The sequence below is a fragment of the Leucoraja erinacea genome, chromosome 25, assembly GCF_028641065.1.
Source record: "Leucoraja erinacea ecotype New England chromosome 25, Leri_hhj_1, whole genome shotgun sequence".
In the NCBI taxonomy this organism is placed as follows: Eukaryota; Metazoa; Chordata; class Chondrichthyes; order Rajiformes; family Rajidae; genus Leucoraja; species Leucoraja erinaceus.
In genome coordinates, this window is record NC_073401.1 from 4,317,125 (window position 1) to 4,335,059 (window position 17,935).

General features: G+C 42.0%; 1 protein-coding gene across 1 annotated transcript in view; it reads right to left on the reverse strand.

Moving 5' to 3' along the window:
- Positions 1–17,935, reverse strand: part of vsig10 (V-set and immunoglobulin domain containing 10) — a 49,080-nt gene that overhangs the window by 26,299 nt on the left and 4,846 nt on the right. Inside the window, 5 exon segments of the mRNA XM_055655594.1 lie at positions 603–660; positions 662–711; positions 814–1,098; positions 4,475–4,756; positions 7,119–7,403. Coding sequence (XP_055511569.1) covers positions 603–660; positions 662–711; positions 814–1,098; positions 4,475–4,756; positions 7,119–7,403 — 960 coding nt within the window.

The following is a 17,935-nucleotide window of genomic DNA, read 5'->3' on the forward strand; positions in this document are numbered from 1 at the left end:
TCTGCTGTGGTAACTGAGAAGCTTATTTACCAAACAACATTATAAGAGCATTAACAATTCATATGTTTACTTCTGTTGTTCAAATGTAGATAGAGACTGTACGAAATAAATTCAGAAGCAACCTATCTTGACATGAACTCTAGCAAGCACCTAGCAATGGCCTGTGACAAAATGCAATGAATTTAAAGACCTATTGCATGGTAAATTTCAAGGTTTAATCCTTATGAAATGTAAATACTATAAATTACAAATCATTAGAATAGATTAATCTAATATTCTGAAATATATATGTATAAAGCTTATACCCTAACAAAGTAATTAACTAGTTATCTATTGCATGGAAGAAGATAAAGATAAAGACCTTATTGCAAAAGCAGAAGTAGTGTTATACTTAAGTAATTAATTGGCTCAAGGCATACCTTAGAACCAGGTCTAAAAAAACTCAGGATCACTCACTTATACATTGCTGTGGAGAGCACAGCTGATTTACTTTTTACAAAATACTCATCAAGCCATACAGTAATTAAAGTCCACATACATGTTTATTCATGCACAATGCTGAAGAAGTGATGCTGAATTTAAAATATTCATTGAATACTTACTGGTGACAAACAGGTTCCTGTGCCTATAGAGGAAAATTCCCAAAATTGCTGCAATGCAATAGAAGTGCAAGGACAGCAATTACTCCAACCAATCCAGAAATGTTTTTATCTGTTTGTCCAGAGAAAGAACACATATAAATTGTTATTTAGAAGATAGCAGTGATTACAAAATGATTTCACAATGTTTTTTTTGGTTTAAATTTCAACTCACTGTTAAATGACACCCATATTTCCATTTCTTTAATCCCCAGAGGATTCTCACATTTGCAGATATAACTCCCTTCATCTTGTGCTTTAAAGGTCCTCTGTATTGTTAAGACTGAGGTAATACCCTCCTGTAAGACTATATATTTTTTGTTGGTGAAAATTTCAGTCTTGTTGTTTCGTATCCAGGTTAATTTGGGAGGAGGATTTCCTTCCTTAGCACGACAGGTCAACGTGATATTCTTTCCCTCAAACCCGGTTACAAGAGGTTGTGTCTCAGGAAGCGGAGCCTCTGAAATATACCAAGATCAAAGTATATCATCATTCAATACATGTGGTAAATTTCCTTGCACTAAAATAGTCAAAGGCCAAAATATGCTTAACATTATTTTAGGAAAAGAATGAGGTGTAGGACAATGGGGGTGCGGGGCTGGGAAGATGGTCCAAGGGGTTGGGGATGGGGGCGGGCGGGCAGCGTGGACTCGACGTGTGGGAGGGGTTGCGGGTTCCCCCCCCTCTCTCTCCCTCTCTCTCTACATGGCAGCGCAGAGCATTCTCCTCCCCCCACGGCAACCAGCATTAACGGAAGGCCTCCAGCGTCCCCGTGGACACCGAGTGTTCCCTCTACACGTACACGCGAGCATGGACGTAGACCCTCGAATGGGCATCTCGGCCAGGCTCAAGAGCAAACCGACAGGGAGATCCTCCTTCCCTCCGGCAATTGGCCCTCCACATTCCCTGCCTTGCGATCCTGGGACTAAAATGGACCCAGAACCTGAGGAGCAGCCCCTTCAGATATTGGTACAGGAGCAGCAACCTCATGCTGCGGTTACCGTTGGCAATGTCCCATTGTGATGTCAATGTGGTACTGGCTGTGGGAGAACTGTTTTTTCCTCTTTTTTTTTTAAACTTGAATCGTCGATAACTTGTGAAATATAGGATGAAATCTTAAGTGAACCAGAGTACAGCATGTACAGGAAAAATGTGAGTTAGAATATGTAAACATTTAAGCACTTGTGCGTAGTGTTTTGAGGAATATACGAAACAAACACGGACACACACACACACGTTGAGACTTTTATAGGTATGGAGATATTACAGATACAACAGTGGCAATTAAGCAGCTTTTGGAGAGGTACATTGATATGCAAGGAATGGAGGGATATATGGATCACGTGCAGACAGAAATTAGTTTAACTTGGCATTGTATTGGGTATGGACATCAGGGGCCGATGAGCCTGTTTCTGTGCTGTATTGTTCTGTTTTTACCATTGGTGACTCACATTTAAATTTTTTTTTTGATGAATAGTGGTCTATAAAATTGCAATAAAGACCCTGAACAATATTTAATATATTAGTCAATCACCTGACCAGACCTACTGAATAATACAGATATATTCTTGAGAATATTTTCCAACTGGACTATATAGTCAATGTTATATTGGAACAAATTAATTGCAAGTAAAAATGTGAATTATATAAGGCTTCCAATCTGTTAACATTTCTTATTTGTTGCAAGTAGTCTTGGATAGAGACAAGCTATACAAAATATAGCATTTTCTCCAGAAATACTGTAAAAGTAGGGACATATGGTGCAGCATTAGGACCTATTCACACAAAACATGGTGTTTGAACTACCTCCATAGCAATTATCTTTGCCATTCACCACTGATAGAAATGACACATGGTGAATGTATTTACTCAATACACGTAACTACCGTAAGATTTGTACAGTATATACTCAATACCAATGTTCCCTCTAAGCTGTGCACATGTGCACACGCACACAAGTTTTGAAACCAGCGCACAAAGAAAATTTATGTACGCACAAAAGTATTTCCATGGATTTTGAAATTTGGGAAAAAAAAAAATCTCCGCTATAAAATCCCTCCGCTCTAAATGATAGCGGAGAAATTTTATAGCGGAGACTTATTGCCCCCGAATTTCAAAATCCGCGGCCCGATCGGGCACTGGGGACAGTTGCAGCCCGCTCTGGCATTGGGGAAATCCGGTCAGCGGGTGCTGCATTCATCCCCGCGCTTCACCAGGGGGAGGGCCAGGGCTGCCCTCCTCAAAGATGGCTGTGCTGCTGGCTGGAACCCAACGATAAATGGACGGGACTAGACTTGGAGAGGAGGGAGGTGATGGGGGAAAGGGAAGGAGGGAGGGGGAGGAGAAAGGGAGAGGGGGGGATTCTCTCTCTCTCTCTCTCTCTGCCTCTCTTGCTCTACCCCTCTCTCTCTCTCCCATTACATTTTTAAAACTGACATTTCTTTATTTCTTCCTATGGCCCGCAAAAATGTGCCAAATATATAATGTGGCCCTCATGCTGAACAGTTTGGAAGCTCCTGTCATAGACACTAGTGTTACCTAAAATGGAGTAAACAATAATTATATATATATTATACTTAATTGTAAAAATCTCATAATCATATTGACTTTATTGTACAGTTACAAAGATCCATTTCAAATTCTGTAGCTGGCTTATTGAGTTTATTGAAATAAATTTTGATTCACCATGTCAAATTCAAAGAATATAAAGGGCGTGAAGCTCAAAAGAACTGCGAGCTGGTTTAAAGTTGAATGGCTTAACGAAATAGTAAAAACTGCTACACCAAAAGCTCATGAGGTCAAATATTTGCACACACACACACACACACACACACTTGTAACAGCATAAAAAATTGCACAATACAAGATTTCTGCAACATGATCTACTAAAAATTAGAGGGAACATTGGTCAATACACGTAAATATCTTAAGATTTGTACAGAGAGTATATGGTGTCAAGTGCCAGACACATGTTTAAAAGGTGCAAATACTGCAGCAGGTTAAATTACTGATTATAAATAAGCCTTTAAAAATATATATATCAGCTCGGACATTTGCTAGAATTAATGGTTCGTGTTCTGCTCCGTCTATCACCAATATCATACAGACTGAATAAAAGTGAGTTTTGAAATTATTTTAGAGTCATAGTGATACAGTGTGGAAACAGGCACTTCGGCCCAACTCGCCCACACCGGACAACAATGTCCCAGCTACCCTAGTCCCACTTGCCTGAACTTGGTACATAACCCTCCAAACCTGTCCTATCCATGTAACTGTTTCTTAAACTATGGGATAGTCCCAGCCTCAACTACCTCCTCTGGCAACTTGTTCCATACACCCACCTTTATCTGTGTAAGATAAAGTTACCCCTCGGATTCCTATTAAATCGTTTCCCCTTCACTTTGAACCTATGTCCTCTGGTCTTCGATTCCCCTACTGTGTAAAAGACTCTGTGCACCTACCTGATCTATTCCTCTCATGATTTTATATACCTCTACAAGATCTTCCCTCATCCTCCTACGCCCCATGGAATAGAGACCCAGCCTACTTAACCTCTCCCTGTAGCTCACACCCTCTAGTCCTGGCAACATCCTCGTAAATCTTTTCTGAACCCTTTCAAGCTTGACAATATCTTTCCTATAACATGGTGCCCAGAACTGAACACAATACTCTAAATGCGATCTCATCAATGTCTTATGCAACTGCAACATGACCTCCCAACTTCTATACTCAATACACTGATTGATGAAGGCCAAAGTGCCAAAAGCCTTTGAAAAATCCTATCATGGCACATTAGAATTCTTATTTCTATTGGAATTGTTGAATATCTTACTTACTCAATAACAATGAGCACGATGGTTCCATCCTTTGTTCATATGCAACATGTGAACCCACACATTTAAATATTTGACCATCGTATGTTTCTGACCCTTTAACTCGGAGGACCATGGTGTCATTTAATCCTGGCTGCCCATGGGTTTGATCACCAGATCCAAAATTCCCAGTCGCATTTGACCAAACAAATATTGGATGTGGATATCCATTGGTCCAAGAACAAAACAGATTCACGTAATTATCAGAAGATTCTGCATGGCACAAGGGAGGTCCTTCTGGTGGATCTGTAAAATTAAAATGTCAAAAACAGATCGTCATTTGGCTGTGTTGTTGTAGCCTGTTGAATGGAACATGAAACAAGGTTTATGTTTCCAAGAAGTAAATATTAAGGTACAACAAGTAAGATACAACAAATATCACACTTTCCCCAGGAACTCTTCTGCCTTCTCTTCTGAACAATTATTTCAACAGGTTTAGTGAACAGCCATTTCCTAATTTTCCCACTGGATTCTTTTACAATAGTTGAATTTCAAATCCTGATGCTTGCTCACATTCTAGAATGATAACTTTGTTGTTCCTGCAAACATTCACATTTTTATTTTACATTATCTTTTTTGTGGAACTATAAATCCAATTTGGGTTGATAAATCCATTACTTTTCTCTTCATGAAAATTAATGAATTCAACCTGCAGTTCATTCTGTTTTCTTGATCGCAGTCTTTACAATAAAAACAAACCTAGACCTAAATTAGGAATGTTTTAATTGGTCTTTAATTTCCTAATGCTGAAATTTAATATTGTACATTGGATACATTAGAATTCAATATCAACATGCTAAAATCAGGCTAGCAAGGATATTATGGCTTTCATGAACAGAAAACATTCCCTTTTCTTTGTGGATCCTTAACACCCACTGAAAAAGCAAGGTAACTTATTTCACTGGGAAAATAAAAACTTATGCAAGATTTTTAACTCTGTAAACTTCCTAATGTGCTTTTTCGGAGCTTTCTCAAATAGAGGAAGTTACCAAGTCACTTAAGGATTCATTAGGACAGATGACCTAAATCTCGCAAAGACATTGGTTTTAAGTGGTGTCATGAAATGAAAAGCATGGAAAGTTTAGAACATAGTGGGGTAACATTGCGCCAAAACTAACCGATCTGCCTGCATTGTTCCATATCCCTCTATTCAAATATTTGTCGAAGTGCCCCCTAAATGTTGCTACTGCAAGTGCCTTGACAGCATGTTTCAGGCACCTACCACTCCGTAAAAAAAAAAATTGCCTTACAAATCCTTTATGAACCTTTCCACTCTCACCTTGAATCTGTGTTTCTTTCTCATAATAAAATTACTAAAGTTTTAATTTACCTGGAACATAGCTTCACAACTTGTATACTCACTTTTATACTCATATGTCCCAACCCACGAAGGCAAGCATGCTCGGCCACAAGGGAAGGAATTTATCTTCCGATCAGAATTATTGGAGTGTAACCCACCGAGAATCTATATATTTTATGGGATGGTTCTAAATAACTTTATTTTTTAGCACGTACTTCCCAAACTTTACTACTCCTAATGATCAGTATTACAGGTGCACAACCTTTTTCCCATCTATATATTTTAGAGGATGGTTCTAAATAACTTTATTTTTTAGCACGTACTTCCCAACTTTACTCCTAAATGATCAAGTATTATTATTCGGAATATCGATTTGTTTGAATTCCCTCAGTAAAAAGGATTCTATTTTATTATATGGATCCCTTTGAAGTTTTTTTAATCATTTTAAAACCTTGATTACATCAATCTTTTGAGTTCAAAGAAATACGACTAAGTTTAAGCAAGCCTGTAGTGTGTACCCTGACATCACATCAAAGGTCAGGTCAGAGAACACTTTGCATTTGAACCAGATCTCTTCCCTGTCCTTTTTTTAAGGATTGATCTACCTGCTAGTCATCAGTGCAGTTCATGAGAATCATGCAGATATAACCATCCAATAATTTAATCCATCTCCACCTCGTTGTTGAGATTCACTGCTGTTTTTACTCTCATCCTACTGATTGCTCTAATCACGATTCAAACTATAATAAAACACCAGTGTGAAAACAGACTTCCAACCAAAAGTAAAATTTCCTGGTATCTTTTTATGCATTGACGAAGTCCAGAATGATGGAAAAAAAAATCAAAAATCAAAACCATTTAAAAAACAAAACAAAACGTAATACTGTTAAAACAAAGCACTGAAATTACATGGCATCCTCTAAAATGTCAGGTTGATCCAAATGTTGGAAAAACGGTGATCAATTTGTCCACAAGGCACTCCCAGAAAATCATGTGCTGTCCACATTCCGATTTTGTTTGATTAGATATTGACAAGGGATAATCTCTCTGCTTTTTCAAAATCATGCAATGTCCTTTATGCATCATAAATGCATATTTATGATATTTGAGAAGGCAGATACTGCCTTAGGTTTAACTGAATGATGGCAACTTAGATGAAATAACATATTTTCACTAGTGCATTGGAAAATAATACGAGGCCCATAAGCTATTTAAAATGTAAATATGTGAGTTTAATGGTAATTTACAATACATTTCGAGAAAATATCTTGTACCAGTGAAAAATGTAAATTTAGCACAGTAACTTACGGTAGACAAGAACCTCCTTGGTGACACTCTCATTTGTTGAGCATGTATAGTTCCCCTGGTTATCACTGTCCACGTTGGAAAGTGTAAATTCTGAATAGGTTCCCTCAACATTGACAAATGTTTCCTGCTTCGAATCTGGACCAATGTAGTTCCAAGATATATTTGACTTTTGCTGTGACCTGCTTGAGCAGTTAAATGAAACCTTTGAGTGTTTGAATACGTAGATTGTCCCATTTGGCAATGTTTCTCCAGGAGTAATTGTGACGGTAAATTCCTCAGCATCAACTGCAAATGGAAAGAAAGACCTTTTGGTCAAAGTAGGAAAAAAAATGCATAATTCACCATTATTCCAAAATGAATCGGGAATGTAGGTTGATGGGAATTGTATTTCTTTAACAGATAGTATCTTATGCATTATTCCCAACACATTCAGGAGGCAGATTTGGTGCCTTTAATTGTGCAATGCAATATCAGTATGTTTACTAAAGTTCAAAACAACAATGTCTGCAACTTCCAAGAGTAATAGAGTCGGAGAAATGAATCAATTAAAGCTCACACTCTGGAAGCAATTACAATTCTGTGTAATTTGAATGTTGAAGAAAAACAGTTAAACTGAAAATAAAATTAAACAGATTTCTGAAGTAAACTTAGCAATCTCCATTTAACATTATTTTAAATGCTTAGCTTCAAAAGTTTGTGGTGGTAAATGTTTTGCTTCACAACTTTGACAGCAATTGGTTAGAAATGTTTTGCCAACTACATGGTAATTTTACATTGGCCATTTCTTTCCTGGAATTAAAAATGTAGTTTGTTAAAACGGAACCAGGACGTGGTGTCGAAAAGCAAGATGCTAAAGCGAAGAAGTGGAAGCCAAATAACCGAATGGAAACGATGCCGAAAAGCCAACTAACCGAAAGGGCGGATCGCCGAAAAGCCAACTAACCGAAAGGTCAGATCGCAGAAAAGCCAACTAACGGCACAATGCATCGCCGAAAACCCAAATAACGGACGTGACGTCACCAGGGGACGGGACATGTCAGCAATTGGTCCAGACCCCCGCATCCATCACATCACTGGCTGCGGGATAACGGGAGGGTAGGGATCATTTTCCTTTTTTCCGCTTTTGGACTTTACTGAATATAAAATAAAACCCCATGTGATTGGAACTTTCAGTTGATTTAACAAAATAATAATCCAAATTGGTTTCATAGATATTTACACCAACTGTAACAATTATATTTTGACTACCACAATACATTTACATACACTACAGTGCATCTTGAAGACCAGTGGTCCTTTTGGGTGTGAATCTAGAAACCAGTTAAGAAAAAAAGGACTTAAAAAAAAAAAAAGAATATCTTAGCTCCCCGAGTCGGTTTAGTGATACGAGTCAGGGTCCGCGGAACTTTTTTGAAAGTGGGGAGGCTGAGCGATCACTGATCACCGGCCTCGGGGGTACCCAGTGAGGGAGGGTGGCACAATGGTTATTTGTTTCTGTTGCTCGACACCCAAAAACTGGGGGATAATACAGGCCATCCCCCAACTCAAAATGGGGGGGGGGGGTATATATCCCCTATCCCCCCACCCTTCTCTCTATCCCTTTCTCTTGGGGCCGACTCTCTCTCTAACTCCCTCTCGGGGCCGACTGACACGGACTCTCTCTCTCGGGGCCCACAGGCCCACCCTCCCTCTTTTCCGCTTGGCGGCCAATCACAGCGCTTGATCCATATCTCACACCGCCCCATATCTCACACTGCCCCATATCTCGACTGTGAACCGCGCTGTGATTGGCCGTTGAGCGGAGGGGAGGGACGGTTTTGGGGGGCAGTCGGTTCCTACCACAGCTGGTCGTGGTTTTGCCCAAAGATCATAGAGCACAGCTCCGCTCTATGATCTTTGGTTTTGCCGCGCACATCGTGCACTTGTTCTGAGATTCTGAATGTCGGAGGTCCTCAGAAGAGAAAAATACACCTGCGGGCTGTATTTCAGGTTATGAAGCGTATCTTGCCAAAAAATCTCCAAAGTCATCAATGGTCATAAATAATTTTACATAATAAAATGGGATTGCATTTAATCCCACAGATTTTAAAAATACTTTTACATTTTCTGTGGATAACATCACTGACTTCTCTCCTTCCTATTTGTAATGTTGCAAAATATTTTGATAGAAAATTTCTATTGAAAATATGGATGACAAATTTCACTTCTTGCATAACCTCTGTACATAATTAAAAAAATACTCATCAATATTACCCCTCCCCAAACCACTCACTGTGGCACTGTGACGAACGTGGAACAACTGCCTCAGAGCACCAGACACCCAGGTTTGATCCTGACCTAGAGTTCTGTTTGTGTGGAGTTCACGTGTTTGTGGTGTAACCACACGGGCTTCTGCTAGGTGCTTCGGTTTCCTTCCACATCCCAAAAGACATGCAAGTTTGTAGATTAAGATCAGTCTTTGTAAATTGCCCTAAGAGTGTAGGGAGTGGTGCAAAAACGAGATAACATAAAACTAGTTGAAATGAGTGATCGATGATCGGCATGGATTCGATGGAATGAAGGGTCAGTTTTAATGCCGTCTCTAAATTAAATGCCAATCCAAGTATATGTGTAGGAAGGAACTGCAGATGTTAGTTCAAACTGAAGATGGACACAAAGTGCTGAAGTGACTCATCGGTGCAGGCAGCATCTCTGGAGAGAAGGAATGGGTGACGTTTGGAGTCGAGACCTTTTTTCAGATTGTGATATATGCCCATTTAAAACATGGTGCAACTGTTGGACATCAAATCAAAATGAGAACATTCAGCAGTCCCTTCAGATCTACAAGATGCAAACACATGCAAATAGACTCAGGAAAACAAATCGAAAGAAAATGCCATCATACGTATCATTTGGAGAATCTCATCATCTCATTATAAAAATTTAAATATGAATATCTAAAAGTAGGTATGTTACAAAACCTACCTGAATCGTCATTGGGAATCTGCCCACAGCCATGTCCGCGATTTTGGCGCTGTTTGGAGGGGGCGGGTTTAAAACGCGATTTTTACTAGGCTGTTCTAATCGCAGATGTTCAGCCTAGTAAATCATTAACGAAAAATCGCTGCAAGACCCGGTCGCAAAAGGTATTATTAGTTTTATAGGCCTCGATAATATAGTTATAATAGTTTTAAAATTACTCTCTCATTCCCCAACTTCTCGCAGCCCCAGGGTTTTATAAAGCAAACAATTAAAGGTATGTACCTTATTTTTACATTAAATGGGGCATATATATAACCCTGTATATCAAGTTATCTATAGCGAGTAGTTCATTTTGGGCTTTTTATATCCCGCAGTATTTTTCTCGGCATTTGAGGGCACTAATCCAGCGCGATGTGAACGTTCTAAACCAGCGCGTTCACATGAACCCACTAGAAAGCCGATTTAAATGGGCATTTATTTACAGCAATTGAACACTAAATTCCTTCCATTTGGCCTATAAATTAATGTAAATTAGATATAAAAATCATGTTATATTGTGAATTATTTGTGAATAATCTTTGGACACTTAGGCTATTTAAAAATGTTAATCTTTCCTTAAGAAATGGGCTTTTGACTATCCAAGATCACAGCTTTTTTGTAATGTCCATTGAAAATCAATAGGGAACAAGATGCTAATTTCCGAGTATGAAATTGGCCATAACTTTTTTAATACTTGAGATATGAAAGTGAATTTGGTGTCAAATTAAACTTATTGTTATGCTTTATCTGATGGGATAAATTGCAGACTTGATTTTTAAAATCTCAAAATTTTGTAACATTGCTACTAAAAGTAGTGAAGGATCACCAAAGGAAAAAGGATAAATAATAAGGATGATAAACTTTGTTTTTAAACAGAAGCTACTAACTAGTTTTACATGTCAATGCTAAGAGTTCAGATCCTTGTCCACATTCATTTTCTATGAAGACTGTCAAAAGTACAAACCTATTCTGAAAGAGTTAGTTACTATTATCGGTTGCTGTCATATTTAAGCTTTCCCGGTACAAAAAGGCAATCATCCTCTTATAGACAGGAACAGATGTTCACTTTACCATATAAAGTGATATCACATATCACATTGAAGGAAGTGCCTTGTGAGAAAAGTGCGAGTCTTTGGCTCAAGAGTCTTCGGCGAGGAAGCTACAATTGTTTGAAATTTGTGATTTTTGCCCACTGAAGAAATGGCAGGCATGTTGGTGCAGGGTGTTTCCTGCATAATGTGGGAAGTCAAGGACACAGCTGGAGCTTCTGGAGACTACAACTGCAGAAATTGTGTCCAGGTGCAGCACCTGAATGAATATTTTGGGGAACTGGAGAAGTAGCTGGATGACTTCAGGGCCATCCGAGAACACGAGAGTTTCATGGGCAAGACCTACAGTGAGGTTGTCAGGAAGAGCGAAGGTGGGTGACTGGGGGCAAGGAGAGTAAACATGGAGTGCAGGAGACCCTAGTGGCTGTGCCGAATGAAAACAAGAACACTCTTTTGGGAGAAGCCAGAGGGTAATGGTGGATGGCTGTTTATAGGGTTGGAGGCAGGTGACTAGTGGGGTGCCTCAGGGATCTGTGTTGGGTCCTTTGTTGTTTGTCATGTACATCAATGATCTGGATGAAGGTGTGGTAAATTGGATTAGTAAGTATGCAGATGATACCAAGTTGTGGATAATGAAGAGGATTTCCAAAGTCTACAGAGTGATTTAGGCCATTTGGAAAAATGGGCTGAAAGATGGCAGATGGAGTTTAATGCTGATAAATGTGAGGTGTTATACCTTGGCAGGACAAATCAAAATAGGACGTACATGGTAAATGGTAAGGAATTGAAGAATACAGTTGAACAGAGGGATCTGGGTATAACCGTGCATAGTTCCTTGAAGGTGAAATCTCATATAGATAGGGTGGTAAAGAAAGCTTTTGGTATGCTAGCCTTTATAAATCAGAGCATTGAGTATAAAAGCTGGGATGTAATGTTAAAATTGTACAAGGCATTGGTGAGACCAAATCTGGAGTATGGTGTACAATTTTGGTCGCCCAATTATAGGAAGGATGTTAACAAAATAGAGAGAGTACAGAGGAGATTTACTAGAATGTTGCCTGGGTTTCAACAACTAAGTTACAGAGATAGGTTGATTAAGTTAGGTCTTTATTCTCTGGAGTGCAGAAGGTTAAGGGGGGGGACTTGATAGAGGCTTTAAAATGATGAGAGGGATAGACAGAGTTGATGTGGACAAGCTTTTCCCTTTGAGAATAGGGAAGATTCAAACAAGAGGACATGACTTCAGAATTAAGGGACAGAAGTTTAGGGGGAATATGAGGGGGAACTTCTTTACTCAGAGAGTGGTAGCGGTGTGGAATGAGCTTCCAGTGGAAGTGGTGGAGGCAGGTTCATTGGTATCATTTAAAAATAAATTGGATAGGCATATGGATGAGAAGGGAATGGAGGGTTATGGTATGAGTGCAGGCAGGTGGGACTAAGGGGAAAAAAAGTTGTTCGGCACGGACGTAGGGCCGAGATGGCCTGTTTCCGTGCTGTAATTGTTATATGGTTATATAGCTGTTGGGGCAGACGACGCTTCCAGTCCAAGCCATGGACAGGTCGGTGGCGCCAATCCTAGCGATGAGACTCGACTGGCGAGACTGACCTCGGACAGAGCTATAGTAGTTGGTGACTCTGTTGTCCAAGGTACGGACTGGAGATTTTGTGGTGGCAAGCGAGATGCGAGGATGGTCTGTTGCCTCCCTGGTGCCAGAGTTCAAGATGTCACAAGCTGACTTCAGAACATCCTTGAGAGGGAAGGTGAACAGCCGGCAGTGGTCGTGCACGGGGGCACAAACGACATTGGAAAGAAGAGGAAGCAGGTTCTGCAACGCAAGTTTAGAGAGTTAGGAAGAAGAATGAAAAGCAGGGCTTCTAGGGTGGTTATCTCTGGATTGCTTACAGTACCTCGTGCTAGTGAGGGCAGGAACAGGGAGATAGGGGATCTGAATGTGTGATTGGGGGCTGGTGCAGGAAAGAATTTGGATCCATTGACCATTGGGATCTCTTCTGGGGCAGGGGCGACCTGTACAAAAGGGACTGATTACACCTTAACTGGAGGGGGACCAACGTTCTGGCAGGCTTGCTAGTGCTACATGTGTGGGTTTAAACTAAATAGTGGGAGGGAAGGGGTTGACAAATTGGGAGTATAAAGATGGTGTTAAAGTGGAAGTGAGCACAGGAAAATTTACAAGACTCCCAAAGGAAAGTTTGAGAAGGGATAAGAGAGTAAGATCAGGGCCAATAGTGACCAGTGTGAGAGGGGAGGTGAACACCGTAGTTAAAGTGTTGTATATGAATGCGTGAAATATAAGAAATAAAGTAGATTCGCTTGAGGCTTAGTTAGAAATTGGAAAGAATGATGGGAGAGGGGGTACTGTCCTGTGCATGGCTGCCCAGCCAGCAGCTGTCCGTCTTTTCATCTCTTTTTTTAAAAACATTTTTAGTTAGTTAAAGCGTTTTTGTTTAGGAGGTCTAAACTTTTTTATGTGGGGGGTGGGTGAGGGGGAAGGGGGAAACTATCTTTCAGGGTCCCTACCTGGTCGGAGAGGCGGCTTTTCTCCGGGCTGCAGTTTCGACCCGTCCTCGCAGCCTACCAGCGAGCCTGGAGCGGCGTTTCCTGTCAGGGACCACCCAGAACCATGGCTCCGGCAGCGGCACAGCGCTGGAGCGCTATCATGGAGCGGGTGATGCCTTGCCCGGGTCGCCGCGCTGGTGCTCCGGTGAGCTGAAGACCGCCGAGAAAAACATCGCGGAGCTGCGGGACTGTGGAGTGGCCGGCCGCGGGCAGCAGCGCTGTACTTTACATCGGGGGCCTGGGATCTCTCGATGAGATCGCCAGTAGTGGAGTTCCATCCGGCACGGCCTTGTTGGCCTCCAGTGCAGAAGCGGCCGTTCCAGGTGTCCCAAGCCGCTGGGAGGATTATCCCGACGCCGGAGCACCATCACCCGGCGAGAACGGCCTGGAACATCGGGTCTCCGTGGAGGCAACTGTGGAGGCCTCAATAGGCCCGACTATGGGTGAACTGGGGATGGGGACTGGACATTGTGCCTTCCCTCATAATGGGAACCATTGTGGGGGGGTGTTCTTTATGTTTAAATCTCTTATTAATGTTATGTCTGTATTCTTTCTTTATGTGTTGCATGGCAAGAAGCATTTCATTACACCTAGGTGTATATGACCATTATACCACACAATAAACCACACAGTGGGCCATTTTCAGAGAGGCAGCAACAGATGACAGTGGCATCAACCTCCAAGAATATACAGAATCCGTCATCGCATACATCAATAAATGTATTGAGGATGTAACGGTGGTAAAAACCATCAGGAGGCGTGCCAATCAGAAACCTTGGCTAACTGGGGAAGTGTGTTCCCTACTGAGAATCCGGAATGCGGCATTCAAATCTGGGGACAACGAAGCATACAAGCTGGCAAGGGGTAACCTATCCCGGGGGATCAGGGAAGCGAAGAGGCTGTACGGACAAAAACTCAATAGCCACTTCGCAAATGACAAAGACACACGTCGCTTGTGGCAGGGATTTCAGACCATCACTGACTACAAGCCCCCCCCCGCTGCGGATATGCCAAAACAACCCCTCCCTACCAGATGAACTGAACGAGTTCTACACACAGTTTGAGGTTAAAAACAGCACCCAGACACGTGCACTACTGCCATCTCCCAGTGACCAGTCGCTCAGGCTGTCCGCAGCCAGAGTTAAAAAGGCCTTTGCCAGCGTCAATCCACGCAAAGCTGCAGGGCCGGACAACATTCCTGGATGCGTTCTAAGAGACTGTGCCGAGCAACTGAAAGATGTCTTCACAGACATTTTTAACATCTCACTCAGCCAGGCAGTAGTGCCCAACTGTCTTAAGAGTGCCACCATCGTCCCTGTCCCGAAGAAACCAAACCCAGCCTGCCATAATGACTTTCGACCAGTGGCCCTAACACCCATTGTAAAGAAGTGTTTTGAGCGACTAGTTATGCAGCACATCAAAAACAGTCTACCTGCCGACCTAGACCCACTGCAGTTCGCCTACAGAGCCAACCGATCCACAGAGGACGCAGTCTCAACAACACTGAACCTCGTATTGTCACATCTCGATCGGAAAAATACCTATGCCAGGATCCTCTTCATAGACTTCAGCTCTGCTTTCAATACAATCATTCCGCAGCAGCTGGTGGAGAAGTTGGAGCTGTTGGGGGTTGATGCTGGCACATGTAGCTGGGTCCTGAACTTTCTGTCGCAACGGCAGCAGACAGTCAGGGTGGGCAGTAGGACATCAAAAACCATAGGCGTGAGCACTGGCTCACCCCAAGGCTGTGTCCTAAGCCCCCTTCTGTTTAGTCTGCTGACACACGACTGTACTGCCAGACTCAATAACAACTTCATCAAACAAGTTCGCTGATGACACAACAGTGGTTGGTCTCATCAGTGACAATGATGAATCGGCGTACAGGATGGAGGTGGAGCTGCTCACAGGTTGGTGCAAATCCCACAACCTCATTCTTAACGTGGGAAAAACTAAGGAGATGGTGGTTGACTTCAGGAGGGCGGGGAAACAACACCATACACCTCTGCACATCGACGGAGCTGATGTGGAAAGGGTCAGCAGCATGAAGTTCTTAGGACTACATCTGTCTGATGACCTGACGTCCACGGCCAACACCACAGCTCTGGTCAAGAGAGCCCAGCAGCGACTTCACCCTCTCCGAAGACTATGTAAAGCAGGCCTCCCCACCACACACCTACGGACTTTTTATAGGGGGACTGTCGAGAGCACACTGACATACGGCATCACTTCCTGGTTCGGGAGCTGCAAGGCGTACGAACGGCACCAACTGGACAGGATAGTGAAGACCGCAAGCAGGATTATTGGTGCTCCACTCCCCTTCCTGCTGGACATATACAGGAAGAGATGTATCAACAGAGCCATCTCCATCATCAAAGACCCTTACCACCCATCGCATGACATTTTCTCCATCCTCCCATCTGGGAAGAGGTACAGGAGCATTAGCTGCAAAACCAGCAGGATGCTCCTCAGCTTCTTCCCACAGGCTATAAGACTGTTAAATGGACTTTGCCCCCTGCCAAGTATCGCGCACAAACCCCCACACTGCAGCAGAGCCACTGTTGTGCCGCTGCCGGTCGGAACGGCTGTTGAATGTTTAGTAGAGTGTTAAATTTGTTCATGACATGTATTTTTTATTTTCATTTCTATTTATTTTTTAATGCAAACTGAATGGACACTGGTTGAGCAACGTTTTTTTGTTTCCTCTGGGTATGCGAATACTCAGGAAATGACAATAAAGATATACAATACAATATACAATACAATTACAATAACCTTTGAACCTTTTGTGGGAATTACAGAGATATGGCTGCAAGAGGACCAGGGCTGGGAACTGAATATTCAAGGGTATACGTCCTATCGAAAAGACAGACAGGTGGGCAGAGTAGCGCTGTTGGTGAGGAATGAAATTCAGTCCCTTGCAAGGGGTGACATAGAATCAGGAGACAGAGTCAGTAGGGATAGAGCTGAGGAATTGAAAGGATAAAAAGACCCCAATGGGAGTTATCTACAGGTTCCCAAACAGTAGCCTGGATATAGGTTGCAAGTTGAATCAAGTTAAAATTGGCATGTCGCAAAGGCAATGCTACGATTGTTAGGGGGATTTCAACATGCAGGTAGACTGGAAAAATCAGGTTGGTACTGGACCCCAAGAAAGTTTGTGGAGTGCCTCTGTGATGGATTCGTAGAGCAGCTTGTGCTGGAGCCTACCAGGCAGAAGGCAATTCTGGAGTTAGTGTTGTGTAATGAACCGGATTTGATAAGGGAACTCGACGCAAAGGAGCCATTAGGAGGTAGTGACCATAATATGATAATTTTTTAATCTACAATTTGTGAGGGAGCAGGGAAAATAGGAAGTGTCAGTATTACAGTTGAATAAAGGGGACTATGGAGCCATGAGGGAGGAGCTGGCCAAAGTTGACTGGAAAGATATCCTGGCAGGGTTGATAGTGGAACAACAATGGCAGGTATTTCTGGGAATAATACAGCGGGTGCAAGATCAGTTCATTCCAAACAGGAAGATAGATTCCAAGGAGAGTAAGGGGTGACCATGGCAGACAAGGGAAGCCAGGGACAGTATAAAAATAAAAGAGAAGAATTGTAACATAGCAAAAATGAGCGGGAGCCAGAGGATTGGGAAACCTTTAAATAGTAACAGAAGATAACTAAAAAGGCAATACAGGGAAAAAAGATGAGGTACGAAGGTAAGCTAGCCAAGAATATAAAGGGGATAAGTAAAAGCTTCTTTAGGTATGTGAAGAGGAAAAAATTAGTTAAGACCAAAGTTGGACCCTTGAAGACTGAAACAGGTGAGTTTATTATGAGGAACAAGGAAATGGCAGACGAGTTGAACAAGTACTTTGGATCTGTCTTCACTAAGGAAGACACAAACTATCTCCCTGTGTACTAGTGGCCAGAGGATCTAGGGTGACGGAGGAACTGAAGGAAATTCACATTAAGCAGGAAATGGTGTTGGTAGACTGATGGGACTGAAGGCTGATAAATCCCCAGGGCAAGATGGTCTGCATCCCAGGGTACTTAAGGAAGTGGCTCAATAAATTGTGGATGCATCAGTGATCATTTTGCAATGTTTTATAGACTCGGGTTCAGTTCCTGTGGATTGGAGGGTAGCTAATGTTATCCCACTTTTTAAGAAAGGCGTGAGAGAGAAAACAGGGAATTATGGACCAGTT